Genomic DNA, 16,901 nt, shown 5'->3' on the forward strand with positions numbered 1-16,901 from the left:
ATCAAATCCCTCCGACATTGATTTGAGTAGACGTGTCCTTCAAATCACAATAGAATATGATATGAAGAAAAAAAAATTGCCTCCATAAATAAGTCACGGTAAGGGTGATTAGTTCCTGGTTCGGTCCGGTTCCACCCAAGAACCGGGAACCGGACTGGGAGGATCGGTTCCCACTTTTCTGGATCGTGGACCAGACCGGCTATCTTGGAACTGAGAACCGGACCGGACCAACCGGTCCGGTCCGGTTCTAATGAACCATAACTTGTTTTCATTTCATTTAATAAAAAAATAAATAGTAATTACTAGTAAAGTAATGTGCGAGATTATGATCTGGTCAAGTTTTTTTATTCATTTTGTGATCAACAAAGTGACGCCCTATTAAATTAAAAACGTCAACTTTGTGGAAACAAAGAGAGCCAAGAGATTGAAATCTCCTAACAAAGAATTAAATCTCAACAGAGAGCCAAGAGATTGAAATCCCCTAACGAAGCGCTCTTACCCACACCAAAATGCGTGGAGGAGACGAAATCCAACCACCCACTGCCCCCCCCTCCCCCAAACGTGACATCAATACAGCACAATCGCATATCGGAAACAAACGAAGATGGGACTACAGAGTATAAATGATCAAACAACGAAGCCGCGTGGCAATGAAAACATAGCAAAAGAGCTGATCGAGGATGGGACTCGGGACTCACCTCAAAGAACGAGAGGGCCTTGGGAATCGTCGGGGCAACGACGGGAGATGGGAGAGAGCGAAGAGGGAGGAACTAGGAAGGGTTTGGAAAAATGAAAGTTGAATCAAATTACTGCTGAGTTAGATCACAAAAATTGGGAAAATAGAAGTTGATGTGATGGTTACTGTATATTAAAGCAGAAACTAACATAAAAAAAGAAAAGGTTTAGCCGTTCGTTTAGGTTTCAAGAGGGAAAGGCAAGAGGAGAATTGCAAAAATTTGGAAAATAAAAGCTGATGTAATGGTTACTGTTGAGTGTAGTTCGAAGCAAAAAGGGAGGGATTATTAGCTTTGAGTTATGAGAGAAGAAATGAATATGATGATAATGGGTACTATAAATTATTTCATAAATTAAAAAATATATATAAATGGTTGGTCCGATCTGGTTCCGACCAAAACCGGGAACCGGACCAACCGGTCACCGGTTCCAAAAATAGGAACTTGAGACCGGACCGAGACCCTTTAGGACCGCCCGAAACCGACCGGTCCGGTCTGGTCCGGCTGGTTCCCGGTTCGGGCGGTTTCCATTGCACACCCCTAAGTCACGGTGAAAAATAGCTTGAATTATTTTGCTTGTATGGATGAGAATATAAAAATTATGCCATTCAAAGATACCTAAAAACATTTTTCACATTGGACTTCGGCATGGTCCATGAGTCATGTCAACTTGAATTGATGAGAATTGCCATTGAAAGGACGTGATTGGAAAGATTATGTAAATTTAAGGTTTTGATTAGACAATTTAAAGGCTTAAGGACCTAACTAGAAAGAGCGTGGAACCTATGAGATGACAATTACTCGAAAAATTATATCTTTTTCTATGGTCTTGCTTCCAGGATAATTACTCAAAGAATACCATCACAATAGACAATAAAAATTTCATATGGTCATTGCAATCGCTAGCAAATTTTATTATTTTCGCATCGGAAAATGAAGATGCTTATACACAAGAAGTGACCATTTGGTACAACTTTCCTGCGGCAACTTCAGCCGTAGAATTGGGTGCTGCAAATAACAGGTGTTCATCAAGCAACTCGTGAGTTGTAGGAGCAGCTCCACAACTATAGCAAGAGAGTCTTCGGACAAAGTGCATTCCACAAACACAAAACGAACAACCTATTTAGCATTGAACCGCGACAATGGAATTACCAAGTGCCGACAAAAACAATATCGATTAGCAGCCTTAGCTTCTAGTATAAAGATACGATCATAAATAAATTATTTTGGCAAATTTTGTGCTTATATAGAACTTCTAGTATAAAGATCACATCAGAAATCAATTCTTTTGACAAAATTCTATGCTTATATAGTCCATTCGTACATCGGATATGATTAAATATTCATTTGCTATCTGTCACATCACTTGAAGTGGCTGAACAGCCCCTTTCCTAATGCTACACTCCCCAGCTGCACACCAAGGCAAAATGCACCATGCAAAGGGGAAGACTTGGAATGCAGACATTAATTTTTTGCGGCAACGATGAACTCAGAGGCAGGGCCTGCTAATGCTCGCAGCAACATCGACTCGCTGTTTCACAGCATTGGCAATGAGGAAGTTCAATACTTAACAATATGATTTTATAAGTATCACCATCGTGCAACTTCCACCGAAGTTAAAGTCAGGGGACATACATAATGACTACATAAGAAATGCGATATGTACTAAGAAAGTGCATTGAAATTTGTTTACTTAATGATATGACGAATGATTATTGTTGGATAAATTAAGTTCTTCCACACCACGCTCTTTATATATTTGGCAATTCATAGTTCAAGCATGTCATATGTGTTGGCACATCATTTAGTAAAGAATATATAACAAATATTCCGTATTCCTAACATTGCTCTATGTCAATGTAAAGTGAGTCCACACCCCATCCGGCAAGAAACAAAACTCTGGATAGAATATTTGACACCAACTCACAATGCCTAAAAGATTAGGACTATCAACTTATAGTCAATAGGACTCAAGACCCTACCCATAGAGGCAAAAGCATTTGGAACAATTCTATTACTGAGAATCTTTCTGTCTTAGAGTTCATTTAGTAACATTTTTATTTTGAGAGTAATTTTTGTTTAGAAATAGTTTTTACCATTTATGTTCCCAAGACGAAATAGATTATTTTTTATTGTTTTGTTACAAATCTATTTCCTTATCACTTTAGTATTTTGGGGAATAGAAAAATTAGCTGACTTTACTAAACGAATTTTTGTTCTTTTTTGTTCCATGAACAAAAGAATAGAAAAAATAGAAAAACAGGATAGTTACTAGACAAGCCTTTGCTTGCTGGAGAAGATGACTTACTTGCTGCTCAAGAGCCTAAAGTATTAAACAAAAACCAAATTGAATAATCATTTTTTGAAAAATGTTATCCAAATCTTGAGTTTCCCATTAAACAAACACCCCCAATCTACGTTATAGTCGGTGCAATTAAACCATGTAAGGTTACCAGGTCGAAAACTTATTTTCGTGGCAATTACATCCCCTATGGTATACCATGTATACATGCAAATTGTTGAGGAGATGAGCTATTACATGCCTTGCCCTTCAAAGTTTCAAAGGTTCAAAAGAAAGAGCCAAATCACAAATGAGAACTTTTATTATATCTCCTTAGCTAGCTGCGATCAAGAACGGCTCATGTTTTAGTGAGATTCCGGATCTTCTCGATGAAATTGTTGACAATTTCGAGGCTTTGATCATCTGGGCAAGAAGCAAAACAAGAAGACAACTCAGCACTGACGCAATATTTGAGGTATACTCAGAGCATGACGTTCCTATCCCCCAACAGGTGGAGAGATTAATCCCGACGAAATTACAATCGAGTGGATTTTCATCGTTCATTCTTTTCCATTAATTAGCAAAAGTGAAAATAAGAACAAAAGAGGAATGGGGTAAGAGCATTTGCGGTTTTAAAACTTCTCATGAAACTACAATGGAGTGGAATGGGATAAGAATATTGATAGTTCTAAAACTTGTCATGATATTGCAATTGAATCCTAAAACTTTTAAAAAATGTGATTAAGTTTTAAAACTTATCACAAAGAGCAATTAAGTCCTAGAACTATCGAAAAGTCCATTTAAGTCCTAAAAAATAAAACTTGTCAAATTGATCTACTTAAGTTTTTCATTGATTGCACTTTTTGAAAAATTTAAGACTCAAATGCACTTCCATAACAAATTTTAGAATTTAATTAAATTTTTTAAGTTTCAGAACTCGATTGTATTTTTACAACAAGTTTAAAAACTTGATTACACATTTTAAAAATTTTAGAATTCGATTTTACTTTCGTAATGAGTTTTAAGACTTTCAATATATTTTGGGAAAAGAGAGAATTGCGTTAGTAGTGACACTAACCGAGCTTGGGGATTGTGTGGCCCTTTGGGTGATGGATCACCATCGGATCTACAAATGAATCGAGCAGAGCGATCAACTCCGCCTTTTGGAAATCCGTCTCACCTAACAACACAAATAATCATTTCTTAGATTTGTTAATTAATGAGGCCATGTTCTTCCAATCTTTCATTTCATCATGTCCATGCACTTAGATTCTAATCTCTATTTCTTATTTGCGTTCGAAGAAGCTTTGATTGCATCCTATGGAATCTTCTTGCATTTCTTTGATGGTGATAGGTTTCGTTTAGTCCCTAATGTTCTTAAAGAAATGCTAATTATGGTCCAAGTTCTTTTCACAAGACTGGATCAGTAGCATTTGAGGGAGTGCTAAAACTTGTTATTAATGAATACTTAAGTGTTAAAAGTTTAGAAATGTACACTTAGTGTTAAAATTAGAGTAAAATGGATCAATTAAATATCAACAGCGAGAAAAATTGGCCAAAATATTGACGTGACATTTTTTTCAGTGAGACAATTGCAAAATGATATTGTTCTGCACGTTGACGTGGTTAGATAAGCGGAAAACAACGTTGTTTTGCATGCTGAAATTGCTAGATAAACAAAAAACAAAATGATTTATCTTGAATTTGAATTTTAATATAAATATTAATTAAATTAATTTTAAAAGTAAATTATTATTTAAAAAAAGGAAGAAGAAGATGTTGCAGAAGGCATTGGGCAAGGGCTATGCAAGCCCTCCCGTTCTGCGATTTCCCATTTTAAATTTAATTTTAAATTTAGTTTAATCAATATTTATATTAAAATTCAAATAAAAGGTAAAATGACATTGTTTTCACTTGGCTCGGCTCTCCGGTGAACCACGTAGGCGAGTTATATTAATAAAAATTGCCACGTAAGATTTCTAGAAGGCTTTGTCGGACTTGGAGCTCATATGTCTTAATTTTAAAAAAAAATGGCACTTATGTATACCTGTATCTAAGTTTTGGCATTTCCACTGTACTTTTGTCATAACATTCTATATGAAGCTGCAGCTAGACTTGCTTAGACCTTTAGGTATAGGACAGTGGAGAATTCATCACCGATCCTACTTTTGAAAGCCGAATTTAGCCTAACGACGTTATGTGTTGGACACCTAACCATACTATCATCGTCGGACATCGTCGGACTAGGCTTGGAAGCTGGCAGCATTCATTGTGAGTTCAGGGAGTTACCATAAACATGAAGAGAAGGGCACTTGAGAGGAGCCGAAAACGCATTAGCTGCCAGCGGGGGCGTGCTGAATTTCGACCCGCCGAGCTTAGCCCCAGACATGATAATCAGAAACTTGATTTTGGGCACCTTGGTGAGCACCAACCCCCGCAAATTTCAGCATTTGTTAATCGCAAGAACTCAATCACAAGTTGTATTGCTTAGCATTTTGTTTCTTCGTGAATGTGTACCTCGGCCTGCATTCCTGCCAATGCAGCAGCTAGAATAGCCCCTGGTAATCAAAACGATATAATCTCATAAACATGACGATGGAGTATTCGGCTGTCTGTTTCTTCTTTTGTTTTTGTGACCCCAAAGCCTCAAAATTAAGAACTTGAACGACCCAAAAGAAGAAGAAGAAAGGAGGGAGGAGGAGGAGATGCTCCTTTGTCTTTTTAGTGGACGCTTGCTTGGGAAAAACCCAGTAAACCATCAGAGGGACCGTTCTTCACCATGAAATCTTCAAGGAAAGCGATGCACTCATTTGTGTGTTTGCTCCTAGCTAAATAGCTTGACGGGCACATGAAGTTCAACTACCAACTCAGCTTCGGTTGTTGATAAAGTAACAACTGGTTGCTTCTTTGTGGATCATGAGACAGCTCTTGAACCCAGCAGAAAAAACATATCTCCTCTATCATTTAGATCTCCAGCATGTCAATGTCTGTAAAGCCAAATAGATCTGACTTCTCTTCCTTCTCATAAAACAGCCCATAAGCAACAGTACCTTGCAAGTAACGAAAAATTCATTTTGCAGAATTAAGATGCACCTCTCTTGGACATTCCATGTCCCTACTAATGAGACTCACAGCATGCGTTATATCAGGTCAATTCTTTCGCTTCCTTGTCCTTAAAAGGAGAGAAGGAACGTGAAAGTATCAATCAACATATAGATAGAAAGGACAAGACTAGCTTTGGGCACACACAGAGTGAGTTATGGTTACCTCAAAAGAGATGACCATTGAAGAGTGCATAAAAGCTGTTCCATACAAGCTTTTCAGAGGGAGAGAGAGAGAGAGAGAGAGAGCCCAATCACTAATGAGAATATTTATCTCCGTTGCTAGTTGCAAGAAATAATGGCTCAGGCAGTAGCGTGATTTTGGATCTTGTCAATGAAATTGTTGACATCCTCCAGACTTTGATTATCTGCTCAATAGAAGGGGAAAAATTAAAAAAAAAAAAAACTTAGCGCTGACATGAATCAGTAGAAAGAGAAATATATCGGGATTCTTAGAGCACGATGTTCCTATCTCCACAGACCAGAGACAAATCCCACAAAATCACTATCGAGTTGGCAGCGACACTAACCAAGTCTGGGGATTGTGTGGTCCTCCAGGTGATGGACGATGATTGGATCCACGAATGAATCGAGCAGAGCGATCGAGTCTGGCTTCACTAAATCATTCTCACCTAACAACACAACAATCACCTGTTAGTTTATCTGTTAATGAGTCCATGTCGCTCATTGACCTTGCTAGTGTTTGAAGAAGTTCGATTACATTTGATTACATCACGCGGATCTTCTTGCACACCTTGATGATGATGCTACTTCTTGTTTAGTCCCTAATTTCCGAATTCAAAGTGTAAAACAAGGATGGATTATGGTCCAAGTTCTTTTGACAGGACTGGATCGATAGCATTCTATATGAAGCTACAGCTCTAAACTCATTTAGACCTTTAGGTATAGGACAGCAGAGAAATCATCACTAATCCTACTTTTGATTGCTGAAACTTAGCCTAATGACGTCACGCAGTTGGTTGTCACAACTAATTACAGCTAAGCCGGTGGACTAGACTTTGATACTTGTTAGCAAGTTAATTGTGATTGGATCCTAGTAGAATTGAAGAGAGCCAAGTTCAGGTAGTTACCTATAACATGAAGAGAAGGGCACTTGACAGGAGAGGAAAACGCGTTAGCTGCCAGCGGAGGCGCGCTGAATTTTGATCCGCCGAGCTTAGCCCCGGAAATTAGAATCAGAAACTTGATCTCAGGCACCTTGGTGAATACCAAGCCCTGCAAATTTCAGCATTTTGTTGATTGCAGCAACTCAAACAAAAAGCCTTGTTGCTTCGCATTTTTCCTTTCATTTATGTGTTTGGATTTGGAATTTTTTTTGGAATAAGAAGATAGAAGTGTACCTCTGCCTGCATTCCTGGCAATGCTGCAGCTAGAACAGCTCCCTGGTAATCATGAACAAGACGATGAAGTTTTTGTTTCAGTCTCTTTCCTTTCTTATTGTGGTCGCAAACCCTAAAAAATTTAAGAATTCCAACAACCCCCAAAAGAAAAGACGCTGCTTTGTCTTTTCATTTGACCGGACTCACCTGGGAAAAACCTAGTAAACCATCAAAGGGACCGTTCTTCACCATGAAATCTTCAATGAAATCGATGCACTCCTTAAAGTTTTCGTACTCTGTATAATCCTGAACCCCGACACTCAAAATTCTTGTAACCGTCAAAGATCCGGGTCTCAACGATGTAGTGCAGTTATCGTTACATCAAATGGAGTCCAGATGAAACTGGAAATCTGACCTGATTACCTTGGAACCACTCGAAGTAGGGCGGATCGAAGACGCCCTCCGCGCCAGACTTGCCCATGGATGGGTACGGGGCGTCGAGGTACACCAGATCCAGCTTCTCCAGGAGGGATTCGGGCCATTTATGCATCTGCGTCTCGAGGATCTTAGCGCTCATTCTGAACCCGTGGAGGCACAGAATCCTGGGCTTCTCAAGGGCTCGGCTTTCGGTCATCACTTTTGCTTTCTCCTACTATCCTGGAAATGAACTAGAACAGGAATTAGAGGGAAGTCTCAACTACAAAGTTAATCCTCTGGTTTTTGGCCAGTTCTCTCTATAATCCGTGTCATATAATCTGTTCAAAGTCTAACGTGTATGGATGACCCATTCGCTCCGGCTCTTAAAAAATCCCCACCAACCACACCCGCCCGCCAATAAATCTCCAGTTTGGACCCTATATGCTATTGACCAACTGGCCGGTTTACTTTTGTGATTCTCTCTTGCAACTTACAACCTGACCCTTCATTGTCTTCCCAGATGAATTTTCTGTGATACGGATTTAGGCCGACCCTATGGACCCGTCTCAAAAGACAATGCCCTCCGTGCATCGATATGACCATATAGGTTCGATGGATATCCAAAAGCATAGAGTTTGCTAATTGTGCTGTGAAGTGCTGCAACCTTGGTGTTTAGCTTAAAAATGATTGGGGTGGTTCGCTAAAAGCCACTATATAACGATGTGACCGCGAATGTGCTGCAGTTCTGAGGTATTTGCCAAAACAAATCATAAAAGTTGGAGCACCCTTTTCATAAGTGAAACCGTTTGGGGAAGGCTGCACCGGACAGCCTCTTGGAATGTACTGCCTACTTAGTTGGTCTTTGGGCTTATTGACCTTGCAAGACTATCGAATGAAGCTTGTTTACATTGTCGTTTGGATCTTGTTTATGCTGCACAATAATTGCTTTAAGAGATGGGGTTTCCATGACAACATAAATATAGTAACCAAGATTTTTCAAGTTATATGGCAAGCAGGCCCATCTAATAATTCAGAAAATGTAAGAGCGAAATTTCGATTTTTTTTTTTTTTTGTTTCTCAAATACAAAGAATAAAATTTACATACATATTCGTATTCGTGTTTACATGTGCCAGCAAAAAATATTTCTGATAATATGTTGAAGATTTTGCTTGTGATAGTGATAGTATTGTTTCGTGTAGAGTGTTATTGAACCACTTGTTACGTTAACTGTACAAGACAATTTGCCTTATCACTAGTGGTGCGCCATGTAGGATGACTAGTGATGATTGGATCGTCAAGTATGGTGGAAATTAATTGAAAGGTTTATATTGGAATTTCATATATAGATTTAAGACTAAAGTGACAAAATTTAAAAATTTAGGATTAAATTAGCGTCAATGCAATCGGTTAAAGATTGTTTGGATAATTTTCCCTATAATATTTTCAATTCTCCACGATGCAATAGAATTAAAAAAAAAAAAGTATATTAGCCAGAAAAAGACATGCTATTGTCCTAGAATATGGCTAGGTTTGACATAGAAAAACAACTTCCCATGACAATCAACTGCCTACATTTACAAGTCAGTTGGGTGAAATTGGAATATATAAGGTTTCTTATTTAAAAACTTATGTTCCTTGCATACATTCTTTAGATTTATATATGGTTAATGACGTATTTTCATAGTTAAGTGCAAAACGCATGTAGCGTAACTGTAACGACACACGGCATTTAGATCTTGTAGAGAAAAGCACCCGGTTCATATGATCTTGCTAGGACCATAATCACCGATAGAGCTTTTAGCAATGTGTTGCACTTTTAGTGGTACTATATGTTTGGGAAATTACAAGCTACTTGATCCTTGGGAGACTTTATTTATTTTTATTTTTTTGTCTATAGAAGGAGGTACCACATAAATATGCAAATTGTTAAGAGATGAACTTTTCCATTCCTTGCCCTTCAAGCTTTCCAGGGATTAAAGAAAGATGGTCAAATCACAAATAAATAAAGACTCATGTAGCAGCGAGATTCCGGATCTTCTCAATGAAATTGTTGACAATCTCGAGATTTTGATCATCTGCACAAGAGAAGAAATAAGAAGAAAACTCAGCAGCCACACGAATATGTAGAAAGCGAAACATCAATGGCATCTCAGAACATGACGTTCCCATCCCTCGATACACGGGAGATTGCTCCCGAAAAAATTACGATCGAGCGGCTGTTCACTATCTATTTTTTCCTTTCTATTAATTGATAAAAGTGAAATTAAGAACAAAAGAGGAACTGAAACAATGGGAAAAGAGAGACTGAATCAGTTGGTAGTGACACTAACCGAGACTGGGGATTGTGTGGCCGTTCGGGTGATGGATGACGTTCGGATCCACGAACGAATCGAGCAGAGCAATCGACTCCAGCTTCAGGAAATCATTCTCGCCTAACAGCACAACAATCACTCCTTAATTTTATCAGTTAACGAGGCTATGATGCGTACCACTTAATCTATTATCTCTTTCTTAGTTGGCTAATTGACCTTGCCAGTGTTTGAGGAAGCTTGAATACATTATGTGGATCTTCTTGCACACCTTGATGTTGACACTTTTTGTTTAGTCCCTAATCTCCGGATTCAAAGTGTAAAACAAGGATGGATTATGGTCCAAGTTCATTTGACAGATAGCATTCTATGTGAAGCTGCAATTCTGAACTCATTTAGACCTTTATGTACAGCACAGAAAAATCATCACTGATCCTACTTTTGGTTGCTGAAATTTAGCCTAACGATGTCATGTGGTGGTTGTAACAACTAATTACAGCTAACAATCGTCATGGTCAGGAGATGTCGGACTAGACTTTGAAACTTGTAAGCAAGTTAATGGTGATTGGATCGTAGTAGAATCAAAAAGAGCTAAGTTCAGGTAGTTACCTATAACATGAAGAGAGGGGCACTTGACAGGACAGGAAAACGCGTTAGCTGCCAGCGGAGGTGCGCCGAATTTCGATCCACCGAACTTAGCCCCAGAAGTTAAAATCAGAAACTTGATCTTGGGCACTTTCGTGAGTACCAGTCCCTGCAAATTTAAGCATTTTGTTGATTGCGGCAACTCGATCAGAAAGTCCTGTTGCTTTTCATTTTTCCTTTCATTTATTTGTTTTGATTTGGAATTTTTGTTGGAATATGAAGATAGATAGAAGTGTACCTCTGCCTGCATTCCTGGCAATGCTGCGGCTAGCGTAGCTCCCTGGTAATCAAAACAGGAAAATCTTGTAAACATGGGGATGGAGTTTTTATTAGTCTGTCTCTTTTTTTCTTCTTGTGGCCTCAAACCTCAAAATTTAATAATTCGAACAAACCCTCAAAAGAAAAGATGCTGCTTTGTCTTTTCATTTGACCGGACTCACCTGGGAAAAACCCAGTAAACCATCAAAGGGACCGTTCTTCACCATGAAATCTTCAATGAAAGTGATGCACTCTTCAAAGTTCTCGTATTCTGTAAAATCCTGGAACCCCAACACTCTCAATTATCAGCTCGATGAATTTCCCAATTTTTTTCTGCTAAGAACCCATTTGGTGCAGCTATAGCTGCACCGTGCTACAATCGTGCCGTGACATTTCTTGGCGCCATGTGTGGCTCACAAGCATTCCAAGTTGTCAATAGTTTTTGAAGATCTGGGTTGCAACCATGAAGCACAGTTATAGTTACACCACATGGAGTCCAGATGAAAATGGAAATCTGACCTGATTGGCTTGGAACCACTCGAAGTAAGGCGGATCGAAGATGCCCTCCACACTGGACTGGCCCATGGACGGGTACGGGGCGTCGAGGTACACCAGATCCAGCTTCTCCAGGATGGAGTCGGGCCATTTATGGATCTGCGTCTCGAGGATCTTAGCGCTCGTTCTGAACCCGTGGAGGCACAGAATCCTGGGCTTTTCATGGGTTCGGCTTTTGGTCATCACTTTCTCCTACTATCGTGGAATTGAACTAGAGCAGGAATTGGAGAGGAATCTCAACTACAAAATTAATCCTCTGGTTTTTGGCCAGTTCTTTCTGTAGTCCATGTGATATAATCTGTTCAAAGCCCAACCTGTATGGTCAGTTCTTAAAGAATCCCCACCAACCACAGCCACCAGCAAATCTCGAGTTTGGACCTTAGTGCTATTGACCAACCGGCCAAACCTGTGCTTCTCTGCCCTTCACTTGCAACTTGACCCTTCAGTATCTTTACCAAATCAAAATCGTGTGATTTCGGTTCATGCTATGTCCGACAAGTTTGCTTTCCACATAGGACTGGCCTAGAACTCGCGCTTCGTGGGTGTGGAGCAGAGCGGGCATCTTCAATTGAAGTCTCATCAGAACATGAAACGAAAATCAGAAACAAAAAAGAAAGTTAATTAATTGTGTTGCCACGAATAACTTTGTTTGTGCTAAAGATAGTAGTTTGTGGGCTCAGCTTTCGGCCGTGGCTTTCGCTTTCTCTACTATCTTGGGGCTGGAATACATCAGGAACTTGAAAGGAGTCTCACCTAAAAGTTGACTCTTCTGGTTTTTGGCTAGTTATCTCTATAGGCCCTTTGAATTAATCTGTTCATATCTCAACTTGTACTCATGACCCATTTACTTCGGTCAGTTTAACTTGTGCTTCTCTAGTTTAACTTGTTAATATATGTCTCGAGTTTAAGCTTATTGAATGAATCTGACCCCAATTTATTTGCATGTTAACTCGGTAGATCAAAGTTCAAGATTGGATCTTGCATAATGCAGAAACCTCATTCATATTGGTGGCGTGATCTTGAATGTAATTTATTTCCTTTACAAGCTGTAGTCGGCGAAGAAAGCGAAAAATTATATATACGCACGAGTTGGTTTCTACATTGAAGTCAGCAAGGAAAATAAATTTGAGGAGAGTTGACCGTGGATTTTTTTTCCCACGTTGGACTCGGTTTCATGAAGGGTTTTGTTTCTTTTGTATATTACAAATACGGGCTGAATAATTGCTGGAATTTGGGCGCGCCGTTGTTGATTTGCCGTGAGTGCTTGCTCGTGAAGGCGGTCTTCGTGCTGCTGCGGTTGATGTATAAAGGTCTTCTTGAAGCGCGGTCTGTATACAAATGCTTGGTAGGCAAAGACGTGCAGAGAAAACTCTTAACTTACATTAATCAAGTTAGTGTTTGTAGCCGTGAAATCTTGTGGTAAAATTTGTGAATTTCTTTATGAGATTGAGAGATTATTTCGTAAGAAATTTCGAAGTTAAATATTGCGTGAGTTATTAGAAGTAATTGGGGCTTCGAAAATATCGAGAGTATTTGAGTAATTCGAGTGTCTAATCTCCATTGTATCGCTTTATTTATAGCAAATTCGTCGCTACTCTCCCATGGATATAGTTCTCTATAATTGAATCACGTAAATCTAGTATCTGATTTATTTTCTTGTTCCGTCTATTTTATTATTCCATAGCTCGCTTTTCACAATAATTGGTATCAAAACTAGACTTGATAGAGTTGAAAAGAATTGATGGCAACAGAAGAAGGAAAAGTGAGAATTGAAAGATTTGATGGGAATGATTTTAATTTCTAAAAGATGTAGATTGAAGGTTATCCATACTAGATAAATCTGCACTTGCTCCTATCTAGGGAGAAGCTAGAGATGATGAAGGAAGCTTATTGAGATTTGTTGGATGGACGAGTTATGGGTTTTATTCGATAGACGTTGGCTCGTAACGTCACATTTAACATCGTGAAGAGGGAGACCACTGCTGATTTGATAAAAGTCCCGTTGGATAAGTACGAGAAACCCTCTGCAATCAACAATGTTTATTTGATGCGACGTTTGTTTAATTTAAAAATGAGTAAAGCATCAGTTATAGATCATGTCAATAAATTTAATGTGATTATTAAAGATGAGCGAAGGTGTGTTAATTGCAAATCATATAAATAAATTCAATGTGATTATTAGTCAATTGAGTTTAGTTGAGATTGACTTTAAAGATGAGGTACGTGCTTTAATTCTATTATCTTCATTGTCTGATAGTTAGAATATTGCTATTATTGCTGTTAGTAATTCTTCTGGTTTGACGTTTAAGGGGCTTTGAGATTTAATTCTAAATGAAGACATTCGTAGAAGAAAATCTGGCTAGCCTATATATGTTACTTTAGTAGGTGAAAATAGAAGAAAATCTAGAACACATGTTAGTAGGAGTAATACTAACATGAACAGGTGTAACCAGTTTAGGACTAGTAATGATGTCCGTTGAAGTTATGGCAAAAATGGGCATCGAAATGGGCATCTTAGAAAGAATTGTCTTAAGTTAAAAAAACGAAAATGGTAAGGAAATTAAGTGCCAAACAGTTAAAGTGCCAAAAGTTAAAAAAGTGATACTTAAATATTAAAATTAGAGCAAATGAATTAGTTAAGTACCAACAAAAGAAAAATCGATCAAAATCTTTGAAGTAATAATTTTCCAGTAAGGCAAGTGCAAAACGACGTCATTTTTTACATGCTGACGTGGCTAAACAAGTGTAAAACTGACGTCGTTTTGGTGCTGACATTTGACGTGGGTAAATAATTGATATAAAAATTAATTAAATTTAATTTAATACCATTTTTTTAAAACAAAAAGAAGGAAGATGATAAACAGTGGCAAGTTGTTAAGGAATCAACCCTTGCAGTCGTTGTCGGGACGGGCCTACGACAATGGGGGAAGAGTCTACCAGCAACCCCGGTGATAGAAGGCAAGGGCCTATGAGCCCTCACCTAGATCTGGGGCAAGGGTCACGGCCCTCCTCAAAACATAGCGAGGGTCAGCATGACCCTCGCCTGGCCTAGCCTGCTGGAGCGACCCCTCAACAAGCAACGCCCTTGGCCCGATCAAGCAAGGATCGGCCTTCATTGAATCTAGGGGAGGGTTGCGACCCTTGCCCTAAATCTGGGCGAGGGCTTACAAGCCCTCACCTCCGATCAACTAGGGTTGTGGGGCCCTAGCCCCCCCACCCCCATGACGGTGGGGAGGCGGCGGCAAGGAGCGGGCTGTCAGTCACCCGCAACTATTCATCTTCTTCCTTCCTCTTTTTTTTTTTTTTTTTTAAATAAAAATTTAATTTAATTAATTTTTAGTATTAATTTTTACTCTAAAGATTAATTTCAACATTTTCGAGGAAATTTAATTTTTAAGATTTTTAGATTTTTCTATTCTTAAAAAAATCGAAATTTTAAAAAATTTTTAAATTTTTTTAAAAGTCAAATTTTTTAATGTTTTCTGAGTTTTTGAATTTTCGGAAAATTTTTTGATTTTTATTATTTTTCGAAATTTTTGATTTTTTTGAAAACTTTTGAATTCTTGAAATTTTTAATATTTAATATTATTATATTCGGATATAGGGTTCGGATCGGGTAGATCCGATCCTGCCATTGACCCGACCCAAAACCAGATTCGACCCTATCGGGTCGAAAAAGAAAATAAGATTTTTAATTATTTTTTTTTTAGTTTTTTTTTTTTTTTTTTAATTTTCCTTTTTTGGCTTCTTCTATGTTTTGTCTTTTTCCCTGCACCGAACGTCTGCCCCCCCCCGTCTTTTCCACCTTTCTATTTTTTTTTTTCATTACTCTTTTTATTTCTTTTATTTCTTGTTTTTCTTTAAATCTTTTTTAGGTCGTCTTCTTCCCTGGTCTTTTTCACCTTCGTGTTTGCCCACTGTACGCTCGAAGCTTCTTTTCCCAAAACATGGCCTCATCGAGACTCAGCCAAACAACAACCCAGTCCGGAACAACCGGCGACCCTTCCACCGCCGAACTTCCGTCGGCCACTAGTTGGCCGGAGATCGTCACCATCATCGGCTGAGCATACCCTCCTCGGCCAAACACCGAGCAAGCAACAACGACGAATGGGAACGTAGCGAACGACCACACGACCGACGTCCAGGGTCACCCAACACCGCCGGAACATCACAAAAGAGCGAGACACGCCTGGACAACTCGATTTCAGTCAAAGACAAAACCACGGAGACTGGATCTCGTTGTGGCATTCTATCAAACAGGTGGAGGGCGCTCCCGAATCACATGGTTTCTATCTCAACTAGGACCCAAACCCAAACCGAGAGTCTCACCAACAAACAATAAAACATACAGCAACCAAAGAGGGAGTGGACAAGGCCGGAGTTTACGCAAACCAGTCGAACACAACTCCGGCCCGAGATGCACAGAACAGGGTGAAAACAGGGCGCGAGGACCTACCGGATTCGACTTGAGGACGTTGGCCGAGGGGTCGTCCGGCGGGGCTCGCACGCAGCTGAAGCGATGACTGAAGCTCCCTTGCTCTCCCTTAGTCGCTTCCTCGTTCGGACTTCTTCTCCCTCTCGGTTTCTCTCTGGTTCCTCTCAGCTCCTCCTCAGCTCTCTCGGTTTCTCATAGTTCAAGAAGAAGGGCGTCGGGGAGCCCGATTCCGTGCACGGTACGAGCCTCTCTTTGGCTCTTTACCCTCTCTCAAGTACTTCTCTCGCTCCAGCTCTCACTCTCGAGCACCTCTCTCGCTCAAGCTCTCCCTCTTTTCTCCTGTCTCTGCCGGTTCTCCGTTTTCTTTGGTTTTCTCCCTCTGTGTGCCCGATGCTCTCCTTTCTCGTCTTCCTCTCTTTTTTCTCGCTCCAGCCCGTGTTTTCTGTCTTGCCCTCCTGTTTTTTTTTTCTTTTTACTGAGCTCTTCAAGATCAACGGTCGGTGTGTCTGGTTCTTGCCTCGCCAGCCGGTCGCCCCGCCTGCTCCTCGATCTTCCTGCTCTCGCTGTGCTGCTGCAGCTTCTACTGCTCCATCTTTTCTGTTCTTGCAGGTCTTTTTCAGCGAAGACCAGCAGGAGGGGGGAAGAAAGCTGGGCACGAGCCGAGCCGAGCCGAGCCGAGGAGAAAGAAGAGGAAGATGGGCTGCGCGTGGGCCACGCAAGGGAGAAAAGAAGATGGGCCGCGCAAGGGCCTGCGCGTGGGGAAAAAAGAAAGAGAGAATGGCCTCTCTTCGTTTTCGTTATTCTTATTATTATTATTAATAATTT

General features: G+C 39.7%; 1 protein-coding gene across 4 annotated transcripts; it reads right to left on the reverse strand.

Moving 5' to 3' along the window:
- Positions 1 to 5,577: 5,577 nt before the first annotated feature.
- On the reverse strand, positions 5,578 to 16,677 carry LOC104415744 (esterase AGAP003155). 4 transcript variants are annotated; one of them, XR_005545313.1, is made up of 7 exons: positions 7,872 to 8,393; positions 7,664 to 7,762; positions 7,478 to 7,519; positions 7,208 to 7,352; positions 6,647 to 6,748; positions 6,283 to 6,484; positions 5,578 to 6,065 (listed from the first exon to the last, which is right to left on the reverse strand). XR_005545313.1 is itself a non-coding variant. In XM_039299008.1 (7 exons), exons 2-7 carry the CDS (start codon positions 11,822 to 11,824, stop codon positions 6,420 to 6,422), a joined length of 672 nt encoding a protein of 223 aa, XP_039154942.1. In that variant the 5' UTR covers positions 11,825 to 12,203; positions 16,098 to 16,674; the 3' UTR covers positions 6,048 to 6,419. The 4 variants fall into 4 exon arrangements, 3 of the variants coding, with proteins under 3 accessions (XP_039154942.1, XP_010025399.2, XP_010025395.2); XM_039299008.1 differs by lacking the exons at positions 7,208 to 7,352; positions 7,478 to 7,519; positions 7,664 to 7,762; positions 7,872 to 8,393 and adding exons at positions 10,793 to 10,937; positions 11,067 to 11,108; positions 11,269 to 11,367; positions 11,606 to 12,203; positions 16,098 to 16,674 and having other exon boundaries at positions 6,048 to 6,484; XM_010027093.3 differs by lacking the exons at positions 5,578 to 6,065; positions 6,283 to 6,484; positions 6,647 to 6,748; ... (2 more) ...; positions 7,664 to 7,762; positions 7,872 to 8,393 and adding exons at positions 9,670 to 9,949; positions 10,205 to 10,306; positions 10,793 to 10,937; ... (2 more) ...; positions 11,606 to 12,203; positions 16,098 to 16,677.
- Positions 16,678 to 16,901: the final 224 nt, after the last annotated feature.

Source organism: Eucalyptus grandis, chromosome 8 (genome assembly GCF_016545825.1).
Source record: "Eucalyptus grandis isolate ANBG69807.140 chromosome 8, ASM1654582v1, whole genome shotgun sequence".
NCBI classification, from domain to species: domain Eukaryota; kingdom Viridiplantae; phylum Streptophyta; class Magnoliopsida; order Myrtales; family Myrtaceae; genus Eucalyptus; species Eucalyptus grandis.

What these genes read in the sequence shown, in the direction of transcription:
- LOC104415744 (XM_039299008.1), bottom strand. Translation starts at nt 11,824, where the DNA reads ATGACCAAAAGCCGAACCCATGAAAAGCCCAGGATTCTGTGCCTCCAC. An exon ending in TGCCAGGAATGCAGGCAGAG is followed by an intron (nt 10,938 to 11,066) that starts GTACACTTCTAT and finishes TTAAATTTGCAG; the next exon opens with GGACTGGTACTCACGAAAGT. An exon ending in CCACACAATCCCCAGACTTG is followed by an intron (nt 6,485 to 6,646) that starts GTTAGTGTCGCT and finishes TCTATTGAGCAG; the next exon opens with ATAATCAAAGTCTGGAGGAT.